The 27,579-nt window shown below is 53.3% G+C and overlaps 10 protein-coding genes and 1 non-coding gene across 11 annotated transcripts; 7 read left to right on the top strand and 4 right to left on the bottom strand.

The window, feature by feature from the left end:
- Positions 1–86: 86 nt before the first annotated feature.
- QC762_405420 (uncharacterized protein) lies at positions 87–2,200 on the top strand (the record flags this gene model as incomplete). Its single annotated transcript, XM_062889997.1, has 9 exons — positions 87–357; positions 474–564; positions 629–852; positions 906–1,047; positions 1,096–1,478; positions 1,535–1,745; positions 1,799–1,914; positions 1,972–2,062; positions 2,128–2,200. The coding sequence occupies 9 exons, from the start codon at positions 87–89 to the stop codon at positions 2,198–2,200; spliced, it is 1,602 nt and encodes a 533-aa protein (XP_062743993.1).
- An 820-nt stretch (positions 2,201–3,020) lies between these two features.
- On the top strand, positions 3,021–4,286 carry QC762_0071640 (uncharacterized protein; the record flags this gene model as incomplete). Its single annotated transcript, XM_062883748.1, has 5 exons — positions 3,021–3,434; positions 3,490–3,680; positions 3,742–3,957; positions 4,014–4,186; positions 4,243–4,286. The coding sequence occupies 5 exons, from the start codon at positions 3,021–3,023 to the stop codon at positions 4,284–4,286; spliced, it is 1,038 nt and encodes a 345-aa protein (XP_062743992.1).
- Positions 4,287–4,740: 454 nt separating this feature from the next.
- Positions 4,741–5,271, top strand: QC762_405440 (uncharacterized protein; the record flags this gene model as incomplete). Its single annotated transcript, XM_062889998.1, has 1 exon — positions 4,741–5,271. The coding sequence occupies one exon, from the start codon at positions 4,741–4,743 to the stop codon at positions 5,269–5,271; it is 531 nt and encodes a 176-aa protein (XP_062743991.1).
- A 339-nt stretch (positions 5,272–5,610) lies between these two features.
- On the bottom strand, positions 5,611–5,692 carry QC762_0071620. The gene has a single exon. It is a non-coding gene; the product is annotated as a tRNA-Asp (tRNA).
- Positions 5,693–6,742: 1,050 nt separating this feature from the next.
- Positions 6,743–8,278, top strand: QC762_405450 (uncharacterized protein; the record flags this gene model as incomplete). The annotated part of the gene is made up of 1 exon (XM_062889999.1): positions 6,743–8,278. The coding sequence occupies one exon, from the start codon at positions 6,743–6,745 to the stop codon at positions 8,276–8,278; it is 1,536 nt and encodes a 511-aa protein (XP_062743990.1).
- Positions 8,279–9,204: 926 nt separating this feature from the next.
- On the bottom strand, positions 9,205–11,104 carry QC762_405460 (uncharacterized protein). Its single transcript, XM_062890000.1, has 2 exons — positions 9,989–11,104; positions 9,205–9,936 (listed from the first exon to the last, which is right to left on the bottom strand). The coding sequence occupies exons 1-2, from the start codon at positions 10,085–10,087 to the stop codon at positions 9,805–9,807; spliced, it is 231 nt and encodes a 76-aa protein (XP_062743989.1). The 5' UTR covers positions 10,088–11,104; the 3' UTR covers positions 9,205–9,804.
- Positions 11,105–14,646: 3,542 nt separating this feature from the next.
- On the top strand, positions 14,647–18,877 carry QC762_0071580 (uncharacterized protein; the record flags this gene model as incomplete). The annotated part of the gene is made up of 3 exons (XM_062883747.1): positions 14,647–14,709; positions 14,795–18,601; positions 18,699–18,877. Exons 2-3 carry the CDS (start codon positions 18,592–18,594, stop codon positions 18,875–18,877), a joined length of 189 nt encoding a protein of 62 aa, XP_062743987.1. The 5' UTR covers positions 14,647–14,709; positions 14,795–18,591.
- On the bottom strand, positions 14,792–18,442 carry QC762_405470 (uncharacterized protein). The gene is made up of 4 exons (XM_062890001.1): positions 18,429–18,442; positions 15,945–18,337; positions 15,601–15,892; positions 14,792–15,531 (listed from the first exon to the last, which is right to left on the bottom strand). The coding sequence occupies exons 2-4, from the start codon at positions 16,086–16,088 to the stop codon at positions 14,996–14,998; spliced, it is 972 nt and encodes a 323-aa protein (XP_062743988.1). The 5' UTR covers positions 16,089–18,337; positions 18,429–18,442; the 3' UTR covers positions 14,792–14,995.
- A 559-nt stretch (positions 18,878–19,436) lies between the features above and the next one.
- QC762_405480 (uncharacterized protein) lies at positions 19,437–20,866 on the top strand (the record flags this gene model as incomplete). The annotated part of the gene is made up of 3 exons (XM_062890002.1): positions 19,437–19,866; positions 19,922–20,272; positions 20,334–20,866. The coding sequence occupies 3 exons, from the start codon at positions 19,437–19,439 to the stop codon at positions 20,864–20,866; spliced, it is 1,314 nt and encodes a 437-aa protein (XP_062743986.1).
- Positions 20,867–21,910: 1,044 nt separating this feature from the next.
- QC762_0071560 (uncharacterized protein) lies at positions 21,911–23,098 on the top strand (the record flags this gene model as incomplete). The annotated part of the gene is made up of 2 exons (XM_062883746.1): positions 21,911–21,939; positions 22,006–23,098. The coding sequence occupies 2 exons, from the start codon at positions 21,911–21,913 to the stop codon at positions 23,096–23,098; spliced, it is 1,122 nt and encodes a 373-aa protein (XP_062743985.1).
- Positions 23,099–23,685: 587 nt separating this feature from the next.
- Positions 23,686–27,102, bottom strand: QC762_405490 (uncharacterized protein). Its single transcript, XM_062890003.1, has 7 exons — positions 27,082–27,102; positions 26,023–26,946; positions 25,593–25,962; positions 25,411–25,528; positions 23,951–25,350; positions 23,842–23,889; positions 23,686–23,762 (listed from the first exon to the last, which is right to left on the bottom strand). Exons 2-5 carry the CDS (start codon positions 26,170–26,172, stop codon positions 24,705–24,707), a joined length of 1,284 nt encoding a protein of 427 aa, XP_062743984.1. The 5' UTR covers positions 26,173–26,946; positions 27,082–27,102; the 3' UTR covers positions 23,686–23,762; positions 23,842–23,889; positions 23,951–24,704.
- Positions 27,103–27,579: the final 477 nt, after the last annotated feature.

The raw sequence follows: 27,579 nt of genomic DNA, 5'->3' as shown, positions 1-27,579 counted from the left end.
TTGGAAGGAGTAAAGCTGTGGTTTCACTTCGCTTATGAGATGATACTTGTTCAGTGAGTATCTCTTATTGTTTTGGATTGCCGAACATGTCATCATCAGCCGCGCGCTATCGCGCCTTATCAGCTCGCGATGCGCGCCAAGACCCTGACCACGACAGTGACCACAACGACACTCTCTCCTTGAACGAGAGCAGCGAGACTGTCGGCGGCAATGGGCCACTGTCATGGCTGGGGAAAGCTACACAGAGGGTCGCTTTTTGGCCGCCACCGACGACCAGCGTCAAGAGCTCCCCACTGGAGCAAGACTTGGTTCGGCGGCTGGATATCTTTTTGATGACATTTGGGTGCATATCTCAGGGTGAGTGCCATGCCATGAGAGCTATACCGCATCGTTCTGACTGGCTTTTCGTCAAGTAATAAAGTGAGCAATGGGGTAACCGAAATATGACCAATGCAAGGATTCAAGTTGACAATCACACAGATATCTTGACCAAACAAACATCAGCTCGGCATATGTCTCCGGCATGAAGGAAGATCTCGAGCTGTATGGTGATGAACTCAACTAGTACGTCATGCCCCACCATCTCCGGTCCAGGAAGATGGAAAACTAATGTCCTGGCCGCCCACAGCTTCACCACCTTCTTCAGCATCTCATATTGCCTCATGCTTATCCCATCCCAAGTCATCATTACCTACGTACGTCCAAGTTACTGGTTGCCGGGACTGGAAATTGGCTGGGGCTTTGTCACCGCCTTCATCGCCTTCACTCAAAATGCCCGTCAAGTTTATGCACTGAGAGTCTTGCTTGGTCTCTTTGAGAGCAGTGCGTGGCCGGGGATGATGACCCTCTTCAGTGCGTGAGCACTCAGTCTTACCCCATGGGGCGCTTTACTAACACGTCTGCAGTGTACTGGTACACACCGATGGAGCTTGCCAAACGCATGGGGTTCTACCACTCATGCCAAGCCCTTGGATCGATGATGTCTGGAGCCCTCCAGGTAGCAATTCTTGAGACACTAGAGGGGACCTGGGGCCTTCGGGGATGGCGGTATGTCCGACTCTTTTCTCACAGATGTCGCGTACTAACCAACAACAGCTGGCTGTTTATTATCAACGGCATCATGACTTTAGCCATTGGTCTCGCCGGCTTCTTCATGATCCCTGACTACCCAAAGCTGCCAAACCCCGGAGCATTCTGGCTCAGCGCTGACCATGCTGCCATGGCCACTGAGCGCCTCGATCGGTATGGCCGGTCTGACACCAAGCGCATCACCTGGGACAGTGCCAAACGGACCTTCTCTATGTGGATTGCCTACTTCATTCCTGCCCTCTACATCGCCACTGTTTTGGCTCCGTACGGATACAACTACTTCAACCTGTTTCTCAAGAGCTTGAAAAACCCTGACGGGACACCGACATGGACCACAGAGGAGGTAAATGCAATTCCCATCGCCGGAGGAGCTATCAACATCGTGTGCGGTGAGTCTCTCGATTCTTGTGTGCGGAGCTGTCGTCGTCGTGCTGACTTTAATCAGTCTGGGTATGGGCAATCCTGTCCGATGTATTTCAAACAAGATGGACTCTTGTCGTCGCCCAAGCTATCATCGGACTAATCCCTTGCACGATTATGAGTGTGTGGACCTCACATCCGGATACAACACCATTATCATCAGCCTATGCTAGTTACCTAATGACCTATCTAAGTCTAGGAACTGCACCGTTGGTCATGTCCTGGCTGTCTGAGCTGTTGGTGTTGTCTAATTGGGAAGAGACTGGGTCACGTGCTGACTAGCAAACAGGCTTCCTCAGGACTCCGAAGCTCGCACACTGATTATTGGGTATTCGATTGCCGGTGTTTATGCTGTGCTGTCATGGTCCCAGGTTCTCATCTGGCCGGCTTCGCAGGCGCCGTATTGTATGGTTGATCCCCGACTTAGGTACCTCAAGCCCAGTGCTAACAGCAATGGCGTAGATGCATATGCCTGGCAGCTCTCGATCGCCTTTTGGTTATTGGTCATTGTCATGTGTATTGCTTTGCGGATTGCGGAAAGGAAACTCAAGAGGTAAGCTCACCAGCTAGGCATCAGAAGAACTCGCCGATGAGCGTTTATTAACAGACTCGCTGCAGACCAAGAGCCCATTCTGCTTTGCTCAGCGAGGACGATACCTCGGCCACTTATAGGGACATCCTAGAAAGCTAGTATGACGCCACAAGCCCGGCGATAGCGCAGACTTTGAAAATCCGATGATCTTTCCCCTCTCAGACACAACTGCATACAAGATGCAGAAGCGAACCCACGATCCGAACCCGCCCAGAACGAGGCAGCATTCACACGGGATGACAAGACTGCCGAGATATCCATGCTCGACTTATTAATAGCAAATCGGTGTCATCTGCTGTAACTTGAGGTTGAGATAAGCTCTTTGCTTGTGCGATGACACGCCAACTACCGTGAACCAACAGACGCCACCAGCATCCGGGAGGCTTGCCGAGAGTGGGAGTACCAGGTCCTGTGAATTCGCCTTCAGGGGTTGGAAATACCAGACAGGGACTCAGGTCCATGTGGCAATGCCACCAAGCTGTCTGAAAAGAGTGAACGATCATTGACAGGCACCAATCGGCTGGATATGGTCCTGTCAAAAAGATGAAGTAGAAAGTGGGGTCCGCGCAAATGTTCATTTGGGTTTATATTGCTCCTCATCCTGCTTCTCCCATAGGTGCGGCACGGCCAGCAAAGTCGGCGAGACGCGGCAGATTGACAACAAAGGCAGTTTACCCACCCGGGATTTATCCAGTCAAGATTGGCTCCAATATACGGCAGTTTGGTCCGGGGCGGTACTTCAGTCTATCTCTCACGGAGTTCGGCAACGGTATGTGAATAGATGGGAGTGGGCGAAATGAGATATAAGTCAACAGCCAGCCGCGGCCAACTTGGCACATAACTCCCCTCCTCGGTTTACGTCTGCAAAGTTCTGCCTTTTCTTTCCAGCCAGAGACGAGTACCGCCATCTCGAACAAGGATGAAGTCCTCCCTTCTCGCTACGGCGGCTGCCCTTTGGGTGCGCCATGTCTCCGGCCAGGCCGCCATGATGCGCTTCCAGTGCAGTCAACTGGTCATTGAGCGTCTCGATCCTCTCGTCAATCCTGGCGCGTTGCAGTCTCCTCATCTGCACCAGATCGTGGGGGGTAACTCGTTCAACGCCAGCATGCCTCCAGGAGAGTACGATCCCTCCACGCAGTCAACATGCACGACCTGCTCCTTCTCGGAGGACTTTTCCAACTACTGGACGGCCAACGTATACTTCAAGGCCAAGAACGGTAGCTTCAAGCGTGTGCCCCAGATGGTCAACCTGGGGCTCAGGGGCAAGGGTGGCGTGACAGTCTACTACATCCCACCGTACGATGGCAAGACGAAGGTCACAGCCTTCAAGCCAGTAGGTGTTTTATTTGGTTGCTTGATATGTGGATCGGTGCTAATGTTCATGCCAGGGCTTCCGCATGCTTGTCGGTGACCCCAGCCTCCGCAACCAGCGCGGCATGCAAAAGCAGATCTGCCACCGCTGCGAACACAACATTGAGCAGAACCCCTTCGGTGGCGCGCCCTGCACGGGCGAAGACACCGCCTCCTTCCCCAACAAGATTTGCCCTGGCGGTATCAGGACTACCATCACATTCCCCACGTGAGTGATGGTCTTAGTTACATCTCTTTATGGGAGCAGCTTTGCTAACAGGCGGAAATAGCTGCTGGGATGGCAAGAATGTTGACAGCCCGGACCACAAGTCCCACGTCTCTTATCCCCAGACGGGTTCCTTCGAGTCGACCGGACCATGCCCCGCTAGCCATCCTGTCCGCTTACCACAGTTGATGTACGAGGTTATGTGGGATACCAGACCATTCAACGATAAGAGCATCTGGCCTGAGAAGGGGCAACCTCTTGTGTACTCGATGGGTGACGGGTAGGCATCCCCTTTCCTGTCTCCTGTGTCACACATCCAGCTAATAAAAACTCCAGTACCGGTTATGGCCAGCACGGTGACTACGTCTTTGGCTGGAAGGGCGATTCCTTGCAACGTGCGCTTGATGCCAGGTGCAGCGGCGATAGGTGCAGTCAGCTCAAGACTCAGAGTGCCGAGCAAGCCGTTGCTTGCTTGAAGCAGCAGACGATTGCGGAAGAGACCGAGGGCTGTAAGTTTAACCTTGCTAGGGGTCAATAGCATGGGTACTGACGTGTCTTTTCTTAGGGCTTTCGGAGCTTCCCGGCGGCATGCCCGTCACTTACAAGTAAGGTAAACCTTGGATGGGTGGTTTGTGGAGGGGAAGGAGTTGCGAGACTGGCTGTTCATTTGTGGATGCTTTCTGACGACGAAGGATGCAAAGATCTAAAGACTGAAGATTTACTCACAGAGCTTGTCAATATGACTATTTTTCCAATTTTGGACCAGCTTGCGTCGTGTTGGGTGCTGTAATCCTCCGCGCTTATTTGGCATCTCCAGGCAGCGATGAAGGTGGCTTGTCAGTTTACCCATCCCCACGATGTCTGCCTAACCTCAATACGTACAACCTTTCGTCACTTTTGATGACGCGGCATTTTCATCGGTTTGGTCTCAAAGAGCCTCAAAAGGAGGGGACAAATAATACGAGATTTTGCCATAGAAGTCAAGCACCCATCAGCGACACGTGAAGTCAACTCAGCTAGCAATTTATAGCTCGAAACCCAACCCACCAACACCTGCAACACCATGGAAGAATACCACCAGCCCCTTTCAACCTACCTTCCCAAACACCCCTCCATCACCGGCGGCCTCGTCGTCTCGGCAGTCATCATCCACACCTCTCCCACAAACGTCGCCCGTACACTCATCATCCAGCGCGCACTGAAAGATGGCTTCCCCCTCAAATGGGAGACGCCCGGAGGCGGGGTAGAAGACTTTGACGCGTCGATCCTGTCAGCTGCGGCGAGGGAAGTAAAAGAAGAGACCGGGCTTGATGTTGATCTCGAAAAGGACATCCTGGGGACTGTGGGGGGTGGTTTCACGGAGTGGGAGGAGCCAAAGACGGGGTTGTGGTGGAGGAAGGTGGTGTTTCTGGTGAGGATCGTCGGGGGGGAAGAAGGGCTGCCGGTGGTGAGGCTGGAGGAGAGGGAGCATAGGGATTGGAGGTGGGCGACTGAGGAGGAGGTGAGGGAGGGGGGGATTGAGTTTGCTTATGGGGAGTTGGCGAGGGGGATACTGGAGGGATTTGGGAGGGTGAGGGAGTTGGGCGGGAGTTGAGCCTGCGGGTTTTGGGTTCGGGTGTTCGGGTTAACAGCTGGAGGCTTGTCTCGGTGGATGTTTGTAGAGGTGTTTGTGATGGGGCGCGTCGTCATTGAGGAGCGTCAGTTCGTCATATGCTGTTTTCCCCAGGCGGTGGGTGATTCAGGGGCGGGTGTTGACATTCTCCTTTTCGACGGTGAGGACTCCACTTGCTGGGCCAAGAGGCCGTTGACAAGGAAACAGTGAAGATATCATAAACTCCGCTGCGTTTCCCATTCAAGCCACCCATATGAGGAGTTTTGCCGCAGCTGCTCCTAACCAATCCACAGCCTACGACAGGTGTCCACACCTGCAAAATCTTCCGTAGTATAGTGGTCAGTATGTGAGCTTGTCATTACTAACAACGCTCGAGACCCGGGTTCAATTCCCGGCGGGAGAGTACAACTTTTGCATCACTTTTGGTGCACAGTGACTTTTTGCCTGCAGCGGTGTGGTGCGTGCCGTCGGTGCCAGTCGGTGTGCGGTAACGATAAGTAATGTTTCACCGAAAAGCAGAAGAAAAAGTCGTTGATCACTGACAGCCCGGTCCGAGACTTTACCACAACATCTCTTTTTTCGTCCAACTTGCTCTCAGCTCAACTGACTTTGATCACTGTTGCTGTTGCGGGAGTGCGTGCGTCATCGGATGTCCCGCGTCACCCCGACCACAATTTCCGTCACGCAAAGGGTTTCGGAGAAGGGCGGTATGGCCTCGCGGGGCTGGCAAGGAGAAGAAAAGAGTTTGCGTGTCTGTTGAGACATAGAGAGGCAAGGGACTATGGGACCGTGCGGTAGCGATCAAGGTAAAGTTTTTTTTCCCTTGTGTTGCTGGGCATGGGCGGGAGGCAGAGAGACGGGAGGAAATGGAGGGGGTGGGAAGTGGTTAGTTTAACCCTTACCCAGGGCGCTAGCAGGCATGAAGGGAACCCTGAAGGAAAATCATCAACTGCGGCCAGTTCAACATTGCCATTCAAAGAAGGGCTGGCTCAGGCTGAGTTTGGTGTAAGATGAGTTGTCACTGGAATAGAAGGGCAATTATTGTCTTCTCAAAAGTTCTCAGGTGTGCAAAAACGACATGTGGCGGCCAGGTTTCGCAGCCATTTCCTCTTTTGGGGAGTGGAGGGCTGGCTGCCTCTCAGCTGGGGCCTGAGAGAGTGCTACAGCAGGGTAGGGCTGAGCCATGTTAGTGGCTCGGCGAGCGTGATCGGTGCCCAAAAACCAACCGCCGAACGACGTGTCCCAGCACTTTGGTAGCTGTGCGCCAAGTCTAATTATTGGCGGGTACTGTGTGGCTTTGGACATGTCGAACAATGGCGGAATTTAATACTCCGGCAAGAAAGAAGGGATGCACGATGCTGATCGAGGGGTATATACCTGAGAGATTGCCCTCCTCTTCCAGGGCAGTGTCTGTTCGGAAAGGACAGGCCAGATGAGGTACCAGAACAACACCATGCCAGAACCATCAGCACTCACCGTCAGGCAACAACAGCAGCCATGGGACGAGTCCCCTTGGTCTTCACCAAGGACCCAGTCCCCCACGGGGCTCCACTACCACACCTCCAAGCCCATCCCAGAACCATTTGTGAGAATGGGATGGCAACCAAAGACCAGAGTTCCTCGTCAATATAACTGTCGTGAGATCATCAAACCAAGTCGGAGCAACAAACTTGCGACCCCATCAATATGGGTGCACACCCCCCGTTGCCGTTGCGCCCAAGACGAGGTCGAGCGCGAGCGTCAGGATGAGGCCCTCGCCAACACCATCACCACACTCTCGACCACGTATCGGGCTCGTCTCAAGCTTGAAGCAGAGGTATCCATCTCCACGGTCTCAACCAAGGCCAAGAAGCCATCCCACAAGCGTTCCCGGTCATCCATTCTTCTCACCCGCCTCCTCTCCTCTCTAACTCCATCCAACCTCGGTGGGAAACAGGCCCACCATCCCAACATCATCTCCGTCCAACACCTCGCCGACCTCTGCAACGGCTGCTCCGAGCTCGACGCTCCCAGGGTGTTCACCTACCTCCACGGCCACAAAATCCCCATCAACAGCCCCAACCACCTCGGCTTCACCCCCCTGATCTGCGCCCTCCGCTCCCCATTAGCAAAGACCCGGCCAAAAGCCCACCTAGCCTTTGTTAAGGTCCTCCTCGAAAGCGGCGCCAACCCTAACCTTCCCTCCACCGGGCCGTCAGATCCCTCCACCCCGCTAAGCGTAGCTTGCTCTCTCAACTCCCTATCACCTGAGCAAACCGAGGCCATCCTCAAGCTCCTCCTCGACAAGGGAGCAGCCGCTGACCTACCCATCCCATCACCCCTAGGGGGGACATCCACCGGGAAAACAACCAGGCAGACAGCTCTTCACATCGCCACATTGTGCTCCAACACAACTGCCCTGTCATTTCTGCTGGGCTACGGCAACGCAAATCCCAACCCTTTGTCGACGGGTAAGAACGGTCCGTCAGTCAGCCCGCTACACTGGGCTGCCCACACTGACACCGCCTGCGCGACTGTGTTGCTCGAGTATGGCGCTGATCCGCTGGCGAGGGATCGGCAAGGCAAGACGCCGCTTCATTGGGCGGCCGAGTACGGGTATGATGTTGGCTTGATGGAGTTGCTGATGCGGTATATGAAGGAGGAGGAGAAGGTGGAGGTGGTGGGGGATGTGCTGGGGAAGGTGTTGAAACACTTGGAGAACGGGCATGGGAGGAGGGGGCATGTAGCTGTTGTTGGGGCGTTGCTTAGGCAGGCGGGTTTGAGGGAGGGGGGGAGGGGGGTCGGCAGGGGGGTGAGGGAACGGCTGGAGAGGTTGGATGGGGAGTGGGGGTGGGGACCGGTGTTTGGGGCTATGGTGGAAGGATGTTTGGCTGGTGATGGGGAGAGGTCGGAGAGGAATTCGTTGTCTTCAGGGCTGAGCGGGGAGACGGCGGTGGTTGAGGAAGGGGGGAAGAAGGGGGTTGAGGTGGTTGTGGTCACACCGAACTGAGAAGGGGTTGGCTTTGCATGCTGATCTTACGGTTGTGGTGGACAAACTTGGCTAATACTTTTCATTGGGGCTGTCATATCAGGCTTGATCTCCACAGGCATATTCGGGCGTTTTGGGGGACATTTGAACGGCAGGTTGGAGACATCATGATACCTACTTTATTCTTGTCAGAATTCAGATTCCGTTTGTTGCTGTATCCGGCTCACATTCAACTGGTAAAAACTCGCGTGCTTGGAAGCATGCTGCTGACTTGCAGCATGCGGGCAGTTGTGGGCTGGTGAGTAGGTTTCCAGCAAACAACAACACTGTACCTAGGTATTTTACTCTGAGGTAGTAAGCTAATATATGGTATGCGAGAGTGTTTGAAGGAGATGGGTGGTCAAGTGCTTAGGTAGGACAGTATAAAGATCTTGCGGAAGTCGAAAGAGTTTCCAGAAAGGAACCTAGCTTGTGTGAACTTTGGTGGTATAGGTAAAAGCCAGACAATCCGATCCGTCCCAGAGGTCATGGTACATGAGCCCTGCATCAAGAGCGGCTCGGCGCCGGAGCTCAGCTTCCGATCATCCCCGCCACGTTCTCGCGGCCGGCAGCACCAATGCTACGATGCAGGGGACAATGCGGCCGTCGATTTGTTGCAGTGTCATCCCAGCCGTCATGAGGTAAGCAATCTGGTATGCTGACCGCTACTTGTGACAGAGACCGGAGAGAGAGAAGCCAGAGAAAACGTTCGATTGTTTGGTACATCAAATCGGAGCTTATGGCGTTCAGCCCGGTTTCATGGTGTTGTTGGGCCAAGTGCTCTCATTCTGACGTATTGTAGCGTTTTGCCAAGATGAAAAGCTGTTGGTTTTGTGATACATCGTTATAGGAAACTTGTGATTTGTCTATCATATTTGTCTATCAAGTATGAGTACCTACTGGGTAGAATGCTGATAGCTAGGTCTGCGAAGGTGTGGTGTTGGTCGGATTTGGCTCACAAGTGAGAGGAATAACATGGTGGTCTCACAGCATACAGGTAGTTCACCGAAGGTTAGGTAATAATAGCAGCAGCACCGCAGCGAGTCCCCCTGCACTTGGAATACTTGGACGAAGCCCGTGATATTGATGATATGCTAGTGCCGCAGAGATGCGGTGGCATGCATGTCTGCGGGGCCCTGTTCCGGACCAACCGGCAGCTCCGAGCTACAGAAACAGGAACGACGGTTGGCAGCACTCGTGCTCAAGACAAAACCGCACTTTGCAGTCTATTGGGGTACCACCGAGGAGATGCTCGCCTACAAGGAAGGTGAAGACGGCGGTCGAGTATGACACCTCACAAAGCCCCACGTTGCCCTGCAGTAAAGAGCATCCGAGCCGAACATAAACCAAAGTGAACGAGAAAATTCGATGGTCATTGAAATAGGTGAAAACATGACGAGGCCAACGAGTGTGTAAACCCCCCAACTGAAAACGCATAAAGAACCGCCAACTCCTCTTCGCCATGTTGAAATAAGGGTATCGATATTGTCGTAGGTTTCGAGAGCTAATCAATGGTCGTGGTCACCATCGCAGGAATCTTCATCAGGGGCAGGGGTGCGGCAGTAGCCGCACTGCCGCCCCGGGATGACCCAGACCTCGCTGCCGTTGGCGGCGCATGTTGGACAAAGAACTCCTGGAATCTGATGTCGTGTTAGTTTTAGATGTCGGTTGTTCCTTCGTTGCCAGACTTACCGGTAGAGTTCTGATGCCTTCCCCTTGGGAGCTGAGGGGGCCAGGACCAAACACAAAGTCTTGGTCAGAGAGAAGAGGCGAGGACTGGAGGGGCAACATGATGAGCCAAGGAGTTGTTGGTAGCTGGTGAATGGTTGGCTTGGGATTTGGGATCTGACGTGAGAAAGCAGGTGGTAGGTGATCGTGTGGTGGGAACAAGTGTTTGGTGTTTGTTACACAAGAACAGCAAAATGTGCACTTGTCGAGATGGGCTCTGTGTGCATTTTTATAAACATCTGAAAGATCAGGCAGGTCATTGCTTCCGACTTTCTCCTCTGCCTTTGGCCCGAGAGAAGAAAGGGTATTCCAAAACTGCCAGAAATTGAGACAACCGAGTCATGGAGCCCAGGGTCAGTCGAGAGCCATCGTGAGATCTCTGTTGGTTGGGCTCAAGGAGCTCCGGGTCTGTCATTGGAGGGTTGGGCTTTGTGGGTGTGTGGGCAAGACTGAGGACTAGCAGCCAAGCTCCAGTCAGGGCCATGGCATGGTTAGACAAAGCCATCTTGCGTGCCTGGATGAGGTCTGTGCCATCGGCAGTGTGTGAGATAAGACATATCCTCACACCAAAACTTGAAGATGATTGACGATGTTTCTTGACCTGTTGCGGTAATAAATGACCAGGTGCGTCGAGAGAGTCACATCAGTCCCGCACCGGTGTGAAAAGCTTGCATCTCGATGAGAAAGAAAGGAAAAGCGTGAGGTGGCCGGTGGGGGTGGAAGATGGTAAACTCCAATGAGTTGCGTCCGGGTTGCCCATCTGGTGAGATGCCACGCTGCACGTAGGTAGTGCGCTGCAGCATCACAGCTCTTCTCTGGTCGATTGGGCCGCCGATACTTGGGTCTGTCCAGGTCAGGGCTGGCAATTTTTTGGCATTTTTGGCACCTCCACCACTTCCCGTCACAACTCCCGCCCTTTCACACACCGTCCAGACCCCTCTGGGCCCCTCTTCTCTTCCCCTCCCGTTCGTCATCATCCCACCATACAGCATCGCAGACTTGACTGCCAAGACCGTCAACAAGCGATCCAACCCTGCGCCTGCTATCACCATGCGGGCCCTGATCCTTAGGCCTTTCTAGGGTTTCGGGAGTGAGCCGGGCCGCCGCGCGATGGCTTGCATTGGGCTCGTTAGCTAGCTAGCTGCCAGTGGTCAGACAGATTGCCTACCATCCAGAAATTGACTCAGACATGGTGTGACCTGTGCCGCCAGTGACAGGCTGCCTTCCCACATTGCCGAGACGTCTTGAACCCAGACCGGGCTTCTGATCGACTTGACAAGCAAGACAGACCGGTTCTATGAGAAATCGTGATATGTTGGGCTTCCACAGAAAAGCTGGCCAAAGGCACCTACATTACCTATCCGGTCTTTGGGCAGGCCTTTTCGACGCTTCTCGCGACTGTAGACGCCCTTCATAGCTTGAAGTTTGGCTACTACCCTTTTCCAGATCAAGACCATTGAGAAAACTGTCCCATCCCACGTGTGCCAATACCCAATGGAGCATCATATCCGGTCTGGCATCCGGGCTTCGCTGCGTGTAGACACGATATCTTAGCCGCCAAGAAAAGCATCAGGCGACGTCTTGATGCCCAAACATTATTGCCGTGGCAGGCAACTTCGAGGTTCCGCGGTTACCCTTGTGCCTGTACCAAATTTCACCATCATGAACTGACCACAATCTTGACACCGACTTGATTTATCGATAGATCAACGCACGTCGTTGACTTGGCAATCCTTCGGAGCCACCTCGTACTACCCTACGTAATCGCTTCACTTTTGCTCCACGCGCCTATTCTAGAACCCCTGAGGACGCTCCAAGCGCAAACGGACACCTCGGGTCCAACCGACGGGGAATTCTCCTCGAATGTCGACCACTGTGATGTCATGTTCAGCAATGAGGTAACATCGGCCATGGAACAATGATATAGTGTGGCGGGAGGCTCCCAAGAGTTATGGTCGGTTAGATCGGTTCATGTAACTATCTCCACGCCCTTTTTACCCTTACATCATGTAGGCAAGCGCCCTAGACGATGGACGATGGTACAGACATCCGAGACTGTGAATGATGGAAAGCTGAGCTTCCGCCTCACGGGGTCAAGTCGTTGTGAGTCAGGCCTATCACCATGTTCGGCAGGATTTCCATTCCCCATACATATAAGGCAAAGCGCCTCTTCACCCATACATCATAAAATACTTGGATCTGCACCCACTACCATCCAGTGACACCCGTCAGAAGTGTGGCGCCCTTGGCGCTTCTCTTGGGACCTGTCTCGGCTAAGGGCCCGGAGCACATTGTTCAAAAAGCTGTATGTCTCATCCGTGGCTTTGTCTAGTCCCTGGGCGGAGAGCCTCGGGATACTTGTTCTGGGAATGGCTTCTTGGCAAAGCCCGAGGCGTTGCTTCCCAGTTTCTGTGCATTTCGGGACCTCTTTCATTGAAACTCGATCCTTCGGATGCTAGAAATAGAGACCTAGGAACTCTGATGAAACCTTACTCCTCATTCTTGGCTTGACAAAGAACTCAAAACTGCTTGGCGTCTGTGTACAGGAGTCTGAGAACCAAAGTTTAGTGGCCCGATTATAGCGGCAGCGGCAGGCTGCTTGAGTGCATAAGGCATGGCTGGTTCGTTACCCAAGATTTATCAGGAACTCCTATCTGATTCTTAGAAACAGTTCAGGTTATCGATAACAGTTAGGTACGATAGCACAAAGGAAAGAACTTGAATGTAAAATATACAAACATGAAACCACAAACAAGCAACCGACCTAGGTATTTACCGTGACATAAGAGATAAATAAGCAAGCACGTTTCTTGTTAGCGGTACTTTTAAGGATATCATTTTACCCCAGCAAGTAATGAGTTAGCTAAAAAGGTGAAAGGAAATTCTTCAGGGGCTCTAGGGTAGCACTTCCTCTAGATGCCGTGATGGGTCAGGTACCTAAGGGAAGTCAGGTACCGCACTTTCCTTCAGCAAATAGAAACATCTCTTGTTCAACAAATCGTCAAAAACAATTCTTCTACTTTCATCTATTCACTTGAGGTAACTTTATACTTCAAAATCGTCTTTGTAGAACGTCTCTCTCTCAAACTCGATGAGCGTGACTCGAGACCGTCTACGCCACACTCACACCTGTCCGAGCCGCAACCACCCACCACACATATCCCAATCCTTCATCGTACGATTCTTGCTTCCTCTTCCATCTTCGGTTCCAGTTTCCCAGCGTCAGGATTCTTCCTCTTCCACGCCGCACCGCCAGCACCGGCGGCCCGCCAGCCACCACACCGAGTTCAACGGCCGGCCCGACCACCGGCCAACCCTCATCGGCTCGGCTTTCCTTTGATACAAACTTCACCTTCCCACATCCCGATCCCAACATTCCCGGAGCCGACCCAAAGAAAATCCAGTCTCATGCTCCTGGACCCTCGTCACAAATCCCAGCCCGATCTCACGGCCGCCCTTCATCCTTGCCAACCAGCCGAGCGGGGTCAACCCACCGCAACGGAAGAGACATCCGCCTCCGCGATATGTACTTACCGAAGGAGTTGAATCAACCAGCGATAACCCATGCAGACATCCACAAACGTTCCCGAAAAATTCGAGTTCGGATTTCTTACGGGTTGGGAATTTTACGGTTCGGATTTTTTTTACGTGTTCAGATCACAGTTTCACTGCGTCGACTCCCATCGTTTGCTCTCTTGGTTATGTGCATATTATCCACAGTTTGACATGGTATACGTGGTCATGGTCGTTTCATCAGACGGAAAAGAAAGAAAGTAGAGGCGTTGAAAAGATAACAGCGATGATCGTGGCTTTTTCAGGCGTGGCGGGGTTGCGGTGATGACCGTGGAAAGCGGAGCGCCTAGTGGGGTCCGGCAGTGCGGCTCCCCGCAAGTTCCGCCCTCCGTGCTCCGCTTTTGTTCGGCGGGGTTGCGGGGTTGCGCCGGGGGAGGGGGGGGTGGCGGCGGACATGGGATTTTGAGAAGAGGAAAAAGTCGGGGGAATGGATGATTGACATGTAGAGATGGGGGGATTTCGTAGAGAATGCGACAGGCAGGACCGGTCCACCAGAGAAAGAAGGGGGCTGGCGGACGGCGCGCAGTGAGGAATGAGTACATATTGTGCTGGCAAGCGAGCCAACTTTTGGGCAGCAACGCTGCTTGCTTGCGTGATATATCTTCATGCGCCCAGATTAATATCGTGTTTTCAGTATATTGCATATACCATTAATCGGAGTCTCGTTATACTTACCTATCAACTTATTTCTCGTCCTCGGCGTCACCTTCCCAGCAGGTCCAGACTTCTTTGCTGCCATCCGGGACGCTGGTCGAGGGTGGCTTGAAGCAATACCGGACCCAAGATCTTGGCTCGGGGCAACGGCGCCCCACCATTCGGCAGTGCTCGGTGCCCAGCCCGCCGAGCCGGGTGTGCCTGCCAACCCTTGTCACATGGTTTTCGTGGTGGCGTCCAACTGCCACCCTGACAGCTTGTCATGACATGGCTCTCCCAGTAGATGGGCACGGCAGAACGAAAATGTCTTGTGCACATGCTGCTGCTGCCAAACGTTACGATCATGCATTGCGGGCCATGCGCGCCATCATGTAATCGAATGGGGAAGCTCGACATGTGACTGCTTCTCTCTTGACGACCGTGTAACAACCGCTGTCGGTCTAGAAGCTGTCTGCCGGGTAAGTAGTTCGTGTGTTATGTGTCGGAGATTTTGACACATTATCCGCACGGAGTGAACTCTCCTGGAAGATTGACACAGGACAGGTTACACAGCATCACATTTCACCAAAACACATTTGGGACGGCATGATAAAAAAAAAGAAAAGTCCCAAAAATAACACCGTCTCATCTATTTTCGACCCTTTCCACTCTACCCCTGTGCTCCCATCTTTGATGCAAAACAATAGCCGCTCCAAACCGCCCAGAAACCTGTACCCAAAACAAAATCGTGACCCGTCATGAACGTTAAGCAGCACCCGCACCGACAGCCGAGACCGCGGCGGCGGCGGCCCCCAAAGCAGAGATCATGAGGATGTTCGGCTGGCCGGGCGTGTTCTGAGGGAAGCGCGAGTTGAACCCGATGACGTCCCGAGCCTTGATGAAGGAGGAAGGCGAGATGCTCAGCTTGGAGGTGGACACCCTCCAGTTGACGCCCTCGCTGCACGGAGGGGTGGTGAGGGAACCGCTGTAAGCCTGGAACTGGCCGGCCTTGAGGAGGTCAACCACCTCGGACATGACGAGAGGGGGAGTCTTGACCTTGGTGCCGGGGGTGGAGATCTGGTCGACGACGCTGAAGATGGTCTCGAGGAGGACGGTAGGGGCATCGGTGCCGGCGACGGGGGCAGTCTCGTTGGCTTCGGCTTGTCTCTGGAAGAGGCGGCTGCGGGTGTTGAGGCCCCGCTTGACCGAGGCCGAGGCGACCGCCCCGGTAGCGATGTTGATGTAGGCGCCAACGACGGCGATCTCTCCCTCGGCGGATTGCCAGACCATGTGCATTTCCACTATCGCGTCATGTCAGCAACGGTTACATGGGTGTTGCGCGGTACAAAGAAGGGAAAAAAAAAACTTACTGGCTTGACTTGTGCCGTTGTCCAGATGCTCGCTGGGAAGATGGAAGTGGAATTGCTGCAGCTCAAAGGTCTTGTTGTCGAAAGAGAGTGTGCCACCCTGGGTGATGACCTCGACTGTAGACCCGAGGTTCTCAAAGTCGGCACCCTCTGGCATGTCGTTGACTTCTATTGAGAGGGCTGAAGCATCGATCAACTCAAAGACGCTGTCCACCATGTCGATAGGCGATTGTGTGGTGCCCGTGGCACAGACATTGTTCGCGGGGCTGTCAAGGGCAGCCCAGTTGTGAGGGCCCTGATATGTGTGTCAGCTCAGGTTCCTCGCCTCCAAAATGTGAGTGTCTTACAGTGATGCCAGTATACCCAAAGGTAGCTACTGGAACAGCTTCACCCTCCTCCGCTCTGGGCATCAGGTGTGTTCCATAGGCGCAAGAGGCGAAGACCCGCCCCGCCGAGGCCGTAAGGAAGAGGATTTGAGAAAGCTTGCCCATGTTGGATTATATGTGAGGGCAGAGAGACACACAGGAGAAAGTGAAGAGAGAAGAGACAGGTCGAGGAGGACAGAAAGGGAATATAAGACTAGAGAAGGTACACACAAAGTGGATAACAATGTATAAAAGTATTACACAACAGAAGTGAAGAGAAGAAAACAGGGTCGCAGACCTCGATAGCGGAACCAGAAAAAGACGAAAAAAAAACAGGAAATGTACAAGACAAGAGAAGGGAATAGTAGATCGTACGATGACAAGCCACGCTTCCAGGCGGGAGGGGGGTGGATCTTTGTATTTTTCGCTCTTGGGACCAGGTTACGGGGTCTCGGCGGGTAGTAGACCCTTTAACCGCATATAACGCCAACTCTGGGCAGACAACCTGCTGTGTCATTCTGTTTCCTCACTGCCTCTGTCGAGGTAGCTGCCAAGTGGTTGGCGTTATATGCGGTTAAAGGGGCCGATCATTCTGCAGTCGCAACCTCCAGTGTTTGAGCCTTGGCCCCGATGTGAAAAATGATAAGACCCTTGTCTTAAAGGAGGTGGCAGTCGGTCCGGGTGCTCCTCCGCCGGTGGAGCAGGGCCAGGGCGGCAGACGGAGCAGAGCTGGATCACAGGGTAGCGTCTGTTGCTGCTGCCTCGTTTATCGCCGGTTGTCGAGGGACAAAGAAGCTTCATGATTGTTTTACCAACCGACAGGGAGAAGGGGCCTCACGGAACACATGTGGGGGGCGTTTGGATGACAACCTTTTGCGCCAAGAAAAGGGGTCGAGGTGCAGTGACGAAGAACCCTGCCAGCGTGTTTGGGGTTCTGGCCCCTTGGCGCTCAGGCCAAGTCTGGGGAACCTCACTGGCCAAGAGATGAGGCGTCTTGCCGCGCCGACGAGCTTCATCAACTACGATCAACAACAGGCCTGAATATCTGGCCAGCCACCACTCATTTCGGGGCCAAAAACTTGAGAAACTTGGCCGTGGCTAGACCTGTTCATCTCCAATCGTTGCCTGTTCATCCGACATCTGCTCGGGGCTGTCAGACCTTACGGCGGGAGGTCGTGGGATGACGCGCCAAGACAGTCCTCTGGTGACGGGCAAATTGGAGAGTCCAAGACTGCCGCGACTGCCAAACAGCATCAAGCTCAAAACGTATCTGGATTTTCCTCGGCAGAATTGCTTGTTCGTGGGGGCATTTTGTAATGTGAAACAGAAAATCCCCGTGGGGTTGCAGAATCGACCGGGGGTTGGTTGCCGGCAGCAAATGTCCGCGGGCCAACCATCATGGGTTCCCAGTCCGTCACCGACATCAACCATCAACAAATCAAATCTGCTGGCAATCGGTCGCCTCTTGGGAAAAGGAGCAAGAGATGAATAGGAGCAGTGTGGAATATTGGCCGGTGACTTTGGTGAAGATCTGGGTGTTTGAGGAGGTGCCAGCCGACTGTTTAGCGTCCAGCACTTCTGATAACACCAGCCAAAAAGAGGCAGCGCCAACAGGAGACTTGCTTTCGGCTTGTTCCTGGGATCCACCAGAGGTTGACGTTGGCGGCCCGAGCCCACCAATTGCGGCGCATATAGCGAGGGGGAGCTGGAGCCGACGAGGCAAGTCGAAGCGGAGAGTGGTCGTTTTATTACCGACAAGCCCCAAACCGTTTTCCAGGCCCGTCTTGTACGCGTCCACGGGAGCGGTGATGAGGCTCAGTGCTTTGTTTCACTGCGACGAGACGGTCAGAAAAAGGACATGGCAAGTGGATCTAAGGTGCCGCCGGCAAAGGAGCGTGACATTTGCTGCAACTTTGACCCTTGGTCTAGGATCGCTGCAGTGTACATATCAATGTCGTTGAAACGGGGTAGTTGATGGTCTTGATGGTCAAGAGACTCGAGACCTCGTTGCGGCGCGGGCTTGGACGAGGAATGTCTCGCGTGAGCAGTTGCCTCTCGTGGCCCGTTTCTGTAAGTTACACGACGCTTTGCGGCGCGGGTGGTTGTTGATGAAAATCAGGAGATGTCTGTGCTAAAAATATGGTGGTTTTTGATCTACACGGTCTGTTGCCAGTCTGGGGTAAACCAATCTAGAAGAACCAGGTGGTCTTTTAAGGTTTGTAAATCTTACGTGGGAGAATGACCATGACGGTATACTTATCGGTTGGCGAGGACTGATGCCGCGTTGTTTGTGTGATGATCCTTGGCATCACTGCGTGGTGGTGGAGCGGGACGAGCTAGCAGTGTTCGAGGGGGGCTCGGTGGGGAAGATGCAGCTGTGGGGGATGGCGCAGCTGTCAGAGATCAATTCATTTATCGAGTGCATACTGCCGATCCATCCGTCTTGGGGACATTGGAAATACCTACCTAGATCAGAGAGTGTCGGGCTGAATGGCTGTCAGGCTGATGAAAAGGCAGAATAGGTGGGGTGTTCATTCCTCAGTTGTCAAGAGCCAGGCAGCAATTCCGGCAAGCTGTTTTCTCAATCCCGAGAGGTGAAGGGCCAATTTTATGTTTCTGTGAAGTCTTGATGATTGCTGGTAAGTCTCAAGCTGCAGACCACCGACTTTCCACTCTAATGGACTGACGCTGAGATTATGGTCCAGCATTGGACTTTGAAGCATTCCTATCCGCCAGACCCTCGACCTATCTCGCCCTCTTACAAGACGGCTGAACATGGCTGGCAACAAAGTCTTTCGATGCCGTCTCGAAAGCTTTTATTGCCGAGCGGCAGATTCGAGCCTCTGCGCCCCGTCGTCGTTGCCGTAATCGACCAGACCCGCCCGCTGAGTACCGAAAACATGCCGCCCGCATAGTCGGGACCGACCACGGCCCGCCTGTTGCCATCTTTGTTCAACAAAACGACTCCGGCAGTTGGGGAAGGCGACGGAGTTAACAGCCTTGGCAGCATGCCCGGACGACGCCATCATTTCCAAGCATTGCGCAACACCTCCAAAGTCAACGTTCAGCCAATTGGCACCTCGGCAAACCCTAACAATGCTGCCGATATAAGGTAGACGGACGGGGGGGGGGAAGCACGCCTTGATGCTACGGATTATACGCAGTACGGTCCCAGCAGCACGGAAATTCGCACACGATTACCATGTCGCCGCCGTGCCAGCATACTCCGCCGCACGTCAGAGAGCAAGCGTTTTACACCATGCATTTTTGGGGAGCTTGACCACTAAGAGCCAGGAATACAGTCAGGAAGTGGTGGGCGAGGCCCTTCTTAACATGCGATTGGTCCATGTCAGATAGAGGGACATCTTCAGAGTGATATCGCAGGCTGGCGTGCTCTGCGAGTGTGCCATCTCGGAGATAAAGATGGCTCGTGAAGAAGAGTCTCTTTGACGCCATTATGATGTATTCGAGGCCATGGGATGCTGTCCGTCTATAAAGACAGCAGATAATCCGTCTGATTGCCATCCACCAACAAACCCAAAGCTTCACATCACAAAGTTTCAACTTGATCAATCTCCACGCACCTCGCACTTCATCATGTCTCCCTCGGCAGTCGATACAGTCCAACAAACTGTGGAAGAGATCAAGGAGAAGGTCATTCCAGTCCAGAATAAGGAGCAAGTGCCAGAGGTTGTCGAGGACAAGGGTGTCCAAGTTCAAGAGGAAGAACTCCCAGAGCTCTACACGTACCACAAGGAGCCTCTGAAGCTCAGTGGCGCCCTTGAGGTCTTTGACTCCTTCGATGTTACCCCTGTGATCGGAAGGGAATATTCCAACGTCGACCTCGTCAAGCTCCTCCGTGCTCCAAACTCGGATGAGCTGCTTCGTGATCTTGCCATTACCAGTGAGTATCGTATCCATGAGACTCCGATGAGAAACATGTTGCTGACCCAGATTAGTCTCTCGACGTGGTGTTGTCTTCTTTCGGAAACAGGAGGGCTTGACTGACGATCTTCAAAAGGAGTTGGTCCAGCGTCTCGGCCAGCTTTCTGGAAAGCCAGAGACTTCCGGTCTTCACATCCATCCCATCAGCAACGCTGCGCGTGAGCATGGTGGCAAGGACGACGAGATCAGCGTCATCTCCTCAGAGCAAGCCAAGAAGCTCTACGCCGATCGCTTCGCCAGCGCATGGAACGGTGGCAGACATCGCCAGTCCGGAAAAGGCCAGTGGCACTCGGATATCACCTTCGAACCTATTCCCAGCGATTATGCTCTTCTCAAGCTGACACAGCTGCCCAAGACCGGTGGTGGTAAGCAAACCTCTGGACTGCATAGATGCCACAAGAGATGTCGCTGACTGGATGAATACAGACACCCTCTGGGCCTCTGGCTATGAGCTCTACGACAGAATCTCCCCTAAGCTCCGCGGCTTCCTCGATACCCTCACAGCCTACTATGCCCAGCCACTCTTCACCGATGCCGCCAAGCGAAACGGCTTCAGCATCTACTCCGGCGAGCGTGGCGCCCCCGAGAATGTCGGCGATGTCCTCGAGGCCATCCACCCCGTGATCCGCACCAACCCAGTCACCGGCTGGAAGTCAGTCTTTGCTGTCGGACACCACGTCAAGCGCATCCATGGCCTCTCTGATGAGGAGAGCAAGCACTTCCTTGACTGGTTCGTCCAGCTCATTGTCGAAAACCATGATTTGCAAGTCCGCTTCAAGTGGAAGGATGTGAATGATGTTGCCATTTGGGACAACAGGAGTGTTTACCACGCGGCCACCCCCGATTATGTTTTTGAGGACGGGCTGGGCGAGCGCAAGGGGAGCAGAGCTGTCAGTCTGGGTGAGAAGCCTTACTACGACCCTCAGAGCACTAGCAGGAGGGAGGCTCTCAGGAAGTAGAGGGTTGAGTTTGGGCACATGGGTACTGCATTTCGCTTAGCTTTTATCAGACAATCAATAATGATATGATGAAGTAAAGTTTCCAGCTCCGTACTGCTATCGTGAAAGCGTATTGTGTGTGTGTACAACCAAGACTGTCCCCATCTTGTTTGAACAGCAGGAGAATCATCGTGTGACTCACTGCGTTGCTGAGGTTTGTGGATAGGTATTGATCAAACCATGAACACCGTACTAGAGTCCAGGAAAAGATTACAAGGGCCTGGCCACATGGCGTTCTACAAAAGCCTCCCACGCCTCCCACGCCTCCCACGCCTCCCACGCCTCCCATGCCAGCCATATCCCCATAGGGCTGTGAATTCAACGCAATTTGAAAGCATACCATCGAACTCAGATATCACAGACCCTGCATCCAGGAGAAATCAAGACAGAGTTTTCACTTCTTGGACAAGCAGTACTCAAGTCGCATTGCAAAGCCCCAATTAATCCAATTGCTGCCTTATTTGTCAGAACCTGGCGAAAACAGTGAATTCACCTGTGACGCGCGCGCTGCCATGATGACCTACGCAGGAGAGACTCCGCGTCACTTGGCCTAGCGACATTGGAATCAGTTGCTCAAGTTGGCCTTCGCGTCAGGCATTGAGCTGCAGAGCGTCGGGTGCCTTCGTCGCAGATGCTTTGGCGACTGGAATCGAACGACGCGAAAAGCCTACCGCTCGCACTTCTGGTCAACAGCAACTTTCGACCAACAATCTCAACATCTTACTTGAATGGCGACTTTCCGCGACTTTTTTTCTTCTACGCACATCCTGAAGCCGCTCAGATGGATCTCACAGCTTCAACAACATCCTCAGTCCCAACGTTGATGCTTTACGAGCCGCAAAAATTAGGCACTTTACCTTCTAGACCTTCAACAATCGGGTTGCACTCGACCTCTTCACGTTGTGGCCGGTATCCTCGACCCTTTTCGACCCTTCCATTCACATCACGAGCGACTCCCATTTCCTTAGAGACGTCCATCACCCACTCATCACAACTACCCTCAAAATGTGTGAAGGAACCATCTACGACTTTTGGTATGGATGCCACCCACCCCACTTACTCTCCTTCTCCTCCCCATCGCCCGCTGACTTCCTCCCCAGGTGCCCCTGCATCTTCCACGCCCCTTCAACCTCCTTCTACCTCCAATTCGACATCCACCCCCCCGACTTCAACTACACCTTCACCCGCCGCCCCACCACCAACCCTCTGAAAGCCCACCTGTCCAAAAGCTCCCACAGCATCGTCTACAGCCAGCACTGCGCCGCCTACAAGTTCTGCGACGACTACCTCCACTCCGGAGGCTTCAACCCCGGCGATGTGCTCGACATGGGCGGGCTGTGCCCTGCTGGCCACCAAGTGACGTATGAAAGGGAGGCGTTTATTTCCTCGCGGCTGTGTGATGCTTGTATCAGCGGGGGATGTGAGGAGAATATGGAGTTTGCGGGGGTCAGGACTGTGAGGAGGAGTCGATATGGGTGGAGGAGTAGGGAGGAGGAGAGGGAGGGGAGGAAGAGGAGCAGAAGTAGACGGGGGAGGGGGGTGAGTCCGGCGGGGAGTGTGAGGAGCTTTGACTCTACGGGGAGGGGGAGGAGTCCATCTGTGGGGTCGACGGGGACGGTGAAGGGGAGGGATATGGGGGTGAAAAAACGGGGGGAGGCTGGGGAGGGGGAGGGGAAGACGCTGGGGGCGATGGACGTGAAGAGTTTGGTGGATAAGATGGTTCAAACGGTGTCTGCGCTCCGGATTGGTGGGGGTGCTGAGAGACAAGACCAGCCGCGCGTGATGCCTGCCAGTGACCTCGAAGCCATGGCTGAAGAGTCGATGCCGACACCGCTGCCATCTCGACATAAACCTAGCGGGAAGAACCTAGAAGATATGTTTGACAACAGCGGCCGGCCGGAGTATGACTCTGACCAGGACACAGTGGTCGGTGCCTCAAAAACTACGGAAAACAAAAGCAAGGTAAATGGAAAGACAATCGCTGCGGATGAGGTTTCCGGGGTTATGCAGGAAACACCCACCGACAGAAGCAAGAGTCGCAAACGCCGCATGTGGACCGACCCAAGGACTGATGAAGAAGCATCTCGCGTACTGAGGTTTCTGAGACGGGGGAAGGGTGCTGCTCCCGTCGAGACCGGTAACTCACGAGAGAGATCTCGAGGTCAAGGGTATGAGCGCATTACAATCGAATGAGAGACGGGTTAGTCTTACGCAAGGACAAGAGAGAATGGTTGGGCAAAAGAAAAGGTGGTGGATGATATTCATAAGTTTTATGCAGCAGCGTATACACAAAGTTATGACAGTATGTAATTCGACAGCATCTATTTATGTCACCACATAGTAGTGCACACCATACACAAGATGCGCATAAGCTCATAGATATGCATAGCTTCACGACTATGCACAACCTCACAGATATGCACCAAGAAAGTACCTATACAGCATGACTTGTTTCTTGATTCGAATCAGAAAGTGTTTGATCATACAAGGAGACTTTATCCGTGCTGCCCCGAGCATCAATCATTCCACTTACAAAAAGTCCAACTCTATGATGGTTACTTCAGGCTCTACGTACTCTGTAGCGCGCTCACCTCTTACTTCAGATGCTTGGGCCATGCAGTTAACCCGTCTCTCTTGCTAATGAACCTTACGGAAGGTCCGAAAAAGAGTACTCGATGGCAACGGCAGTCAACCATCCGAGGGGTGCAAGTATGACAAGGGGGATCATGTCGAAATGAAGGCTACTCGTACCCGATTTGGTCTGCTGACGATAGGCTTATGTCTCACAAAGGTTGTCCTTGGTATTTGCTGTCTTCCGTTTGTCAAGAAAAAGGTGCCCGATCACCCAGCAAGCTTGCTGCGGATGCTTAGAACTCATCATCCCACGAAATTGTTATGTGAGGATCTCTCCGTTCTCCTCATCGGTCCATGAATACCTCTGCGACCATCCAGTCACTCCATCGATCCCTCGAATATTTATTTTCTTTCTGCGCTCACGTTAGGACATGGCTCAACCGGGCAGTTATGCGTGAATTCTTTGCTCACGTTTGGCAGCCCATTCGGCGTAACCTTCTGAATCTCTTCGGTTCCCGATCGTGAGCTACTTCGGACTTATGGCTTGGCGGAGAATGTAGACGATGACCCATACAAAAGATGCGTAAAATACCAAGAGGCAAATGAGGTCAAGTATCGCCATGTTGTCGAGTAAACAGTGGTAAAGTGAGTGTTGAGGGGGGAGTTCAACTTGTGTTTTGAGTCGTGATGGTTGCTCGTGTGATGGGATTGACATGAGGATGAGTGTGGCGGTTTTCTGGTTCGTGACGCCCGTGAGGATGGATTAGAAAGGGACGGCGTGCTTTTTATAATGTTGGAAGTCCAGGTGAATCGAGAAATTGAATTATTGACTCCAAAAAGGAGCGTTCTTGTTCACTTGAGGATTCTGTAGCAAGTCAAATGCAGGCACAACCGCCCCATTCTCGTACCTAGGGCTACGACAAATACGGTGTTGGAGGACCCTTCCACAAGCATCAGGAAGACGGAAGAGACAACGAGAGGAATGGTGCGTCTCCCATATGTACTGTTTACGTGTGTGTTTAGATCATACAACCCCAGAGCCATGCAGGTGAGGTATGTATCATGTACCCGATATTACCAAACTCCAAACTCTCTATAATGCCTCAAGTAACGACCGAATATCCCATGCCCTTTTTCCCTGTGCCATCCCACTGCAGGTTGACGGACTGCCTCACACGTCAACCCACGACCGTGCTTCTCTCTCCCCTGACATTTTCATCTCCAATCAGGACCTTTCCACTCGGTAGGTTTCTGTAATCATGATACCGTTGTGATTGTGCGCCTGACTGTGCTCCCCATGTTGCACCCTTCCCGTCTCAACATCCACCCTCACCACGCGCCTGTTGTGGTCGTCCATCTGACTCCGCCTGTACTCATTGAGGATCTCCTCATCAGAGCTGTTCCCGTTGCCTACACTCCCGTCGCACCCCCTCCCCACCGTCGTCCGTGTAAATGGCCCATCAACGCCCAACTTGACATCCGTAAAGCTGATATCATCTGTGCTCTCATTCTGCCCTGTAACCGTGGTGCGACCATCCTTATTGGCAGATACCTGCTGCGATTGCGCAAGCTTCTTTGAGATCGGTTTGCCGTCGGAGCCCAGAACGCCACCGCCGATGGTTTGCAGAGCGTGAGAGGACCCTTGACCGTCCTTGCCGCCGGATTGCTTGTGGTAGCCGCTGGTGCTCTCGCCGAGGAGACGTCGGAAGGCGCGCTTGTAGAGGGGACGACAGACGGGAATGCCGATGCAGATGAGGGTGATGGCCATCTCGGCGGAGGACCAGACGATGAGACCGACGGAGTCCTTGAGGTACGAGGCTGTGTAGAGGCCTTCGACTTCGAAGGTGCGAACGATGCCAGCTGCGGCAGCACTGGGAACAGAAAGGTCAGAGGACTCCGAGCCAGGTGCTCTGGGTGAGGGGTGAACTTACATCAAGCCGAGACTCATGCTACCGGCGATGGTGAACTTTTCGCGTTTGGGCATTTGTAAGGGCATGACGATTAACCAGGGAAAGAGAGCGAAAAAGAAGTCGACGACGATGGTGGAAGCTAAAGGTAGGTGCACAGGTCAACATTTTGCTCCACTACATCAGTTCAAGTGGTCAAGACATACTGCAGAGAAGATAAGAAGTCGGCCTTGTGTCGATGGGGCAATAGCCCCCCTCGATGCGGCGGTCGTATACGTAGTTGACGGGAACGCATGAGAGCCAGAAGCACAGAACTTGGGCAATGGAGGCGCCGCTCACGAGCCCCAGGGCCGACCAAATGGCGATTCTGTGCCACCTCACAGTGACGAGACGGAGCAAGAAAGTACCCAGAGACGCCTTGGCGATGGCCATACCGACGATGGCAAAGCCTTGACCGATACACTCGTACAAAGTGGCTTTCACTACTAGTTCCATGTCGCCGATTTCCTCCATCGTCTGCCCAAAGCCCACGGTTCCCGAGAGGTGGGTAAAGATGGTGAAGATGAGGAGAAAGATCTAAGTAGTGGTGTTGTTAGTCTATGTCTATCATTCCACACGATCAGAAAGTCCACTTACAAAGGCCACAATGTAGATGTGGTCGTCAAGTCCATAAGACGACAAGCAGACGATGCGGGTGTACAGTCGGAGGCACATCAGCAAGAACACCAGGGTACACAAAAACCACATCACCCCCAACGCCCACACGGCGTCACCTTTGAGCGTCATCACAACTGATGGAATGGGTGGGAGACAATGTCAGATTCAAGGCGCGAGGAAACTGAACAAAGACGAGTAACAAGTCTCTAACGAGTCGAGACCAGTTGTGACAAAACGCGGGAGGAGTGCCCGGGTTAATAGAGCCTCATCCAAGCGTCCACGAGTGTCGCATGCGAAGGTAAAGAAATAAGACACCGAACGCCACCATTGGACCCCCAAACCCAGGCACGCAATGTCTGAAGATTAGGTTGGGTTTACATATGGCTCAACGGCCAGAAAGGGGGGGATCAGCCTCACAGAGAGAGGTTCAAGAAGCAGGCGGGCGGCGGAGGAACTCTTTGCGAGTTTCGAAACATGCAGGCCGTGTCTTCTCCGGCTTGCTTGTGTTGCTTTTGCTCTCGAATTCGGTGTCGATCAACTTGGGCGTGTTGCACTGGCAGGGGGGCGTGAAATGCGAATACCAAGGGTTTGGCACCGGGGTTGGGTTCCGAGCGAACCTGTCTTGACTTGCGGGACGCCTGATCGTTCTGGGGAGAGTGCTGTGGTCCACTACGGCCTTCATCATATTCGTAGAAGGAATCGACCTTCAGCATCATCTGTACCTCCTGTCGACGACCTCGCAAAGACAACCAGCCTCAGGCATAGTGGAACTAGTGGAGAGGGTGCTGAGCCTTTGAAGATGGCACCATTTCCAGGGTCCAGACCATCAATCCCGTGCCTGAAGGTCAACGTGGTGCTCTCTGTATGCTGCCAAACGCATGAGGTCGCCAAGCTGGCCTGTGGCTTGAAGAGACTGTCAGCGGCCAGTCAGACCCCCCACGAGTGACCAGTACGTGGCTTGACCCCCTGGAGTCTTCTGGCATTATTCTGGTGCAGGTGAAAAAGAAAGTCGTTGCAGAAGCACGAATGGTGACTGACTAAATCATTGGTTTACGTTTCTGCAGGCCAGGATGTCGGACATTTCTCCAACCGCCACTGAAGAACCATCAAATGTCGGTGAGTGAAGTTCATGCTCCTTCCTGCGAATAGACCTATCGATCCTGTATGCCCGATGAAAAACCTAAACCTGAGCATCTTCATGTGAATAGCGGTGCATTGATCGTCTCCAATTCCATACTGACTTGCTCGTCCTCTTCCGTCTGGGGATTGCGCTCAGACAACGACGTTCCATTGTCATGACAGGTTGCACGACAGGCCCCACTCCGGCAGAGCACCCGGCCGGGTCCAGGAACGGATCGTCCGGGCCAATGGTAAGCTCCCACGAAAGCCACCCGTGCACCCCGAGCTGATAGCGCAATACTCCGTATTTGCTTTGTTTTTATTGGCACGATGACCATAGACATTACGAGACTAGTGAGATTGTGAGGTCCAGACCGGATGGCGGAGGGAGGGACTCAAACGGCATGACATCCATGA

This window comes from Podospora pseudocomata, chromosome 4 (assembly GCF_035222375.1).
Source record: "Podospora pseudocomata strain CBS 415.72m chromosome 4, whole genome shotgun sequence".
Taxonomy (NCBI): Eukaryota; Fungi; Ascomycota; class Sordariomycetes; order Sordariales; family Podosporaceae; genus Podospora; species Podospora pseudocomata.
This window is presented reverse-complemented; position numbering and strand designations above follow the sequence as displayed.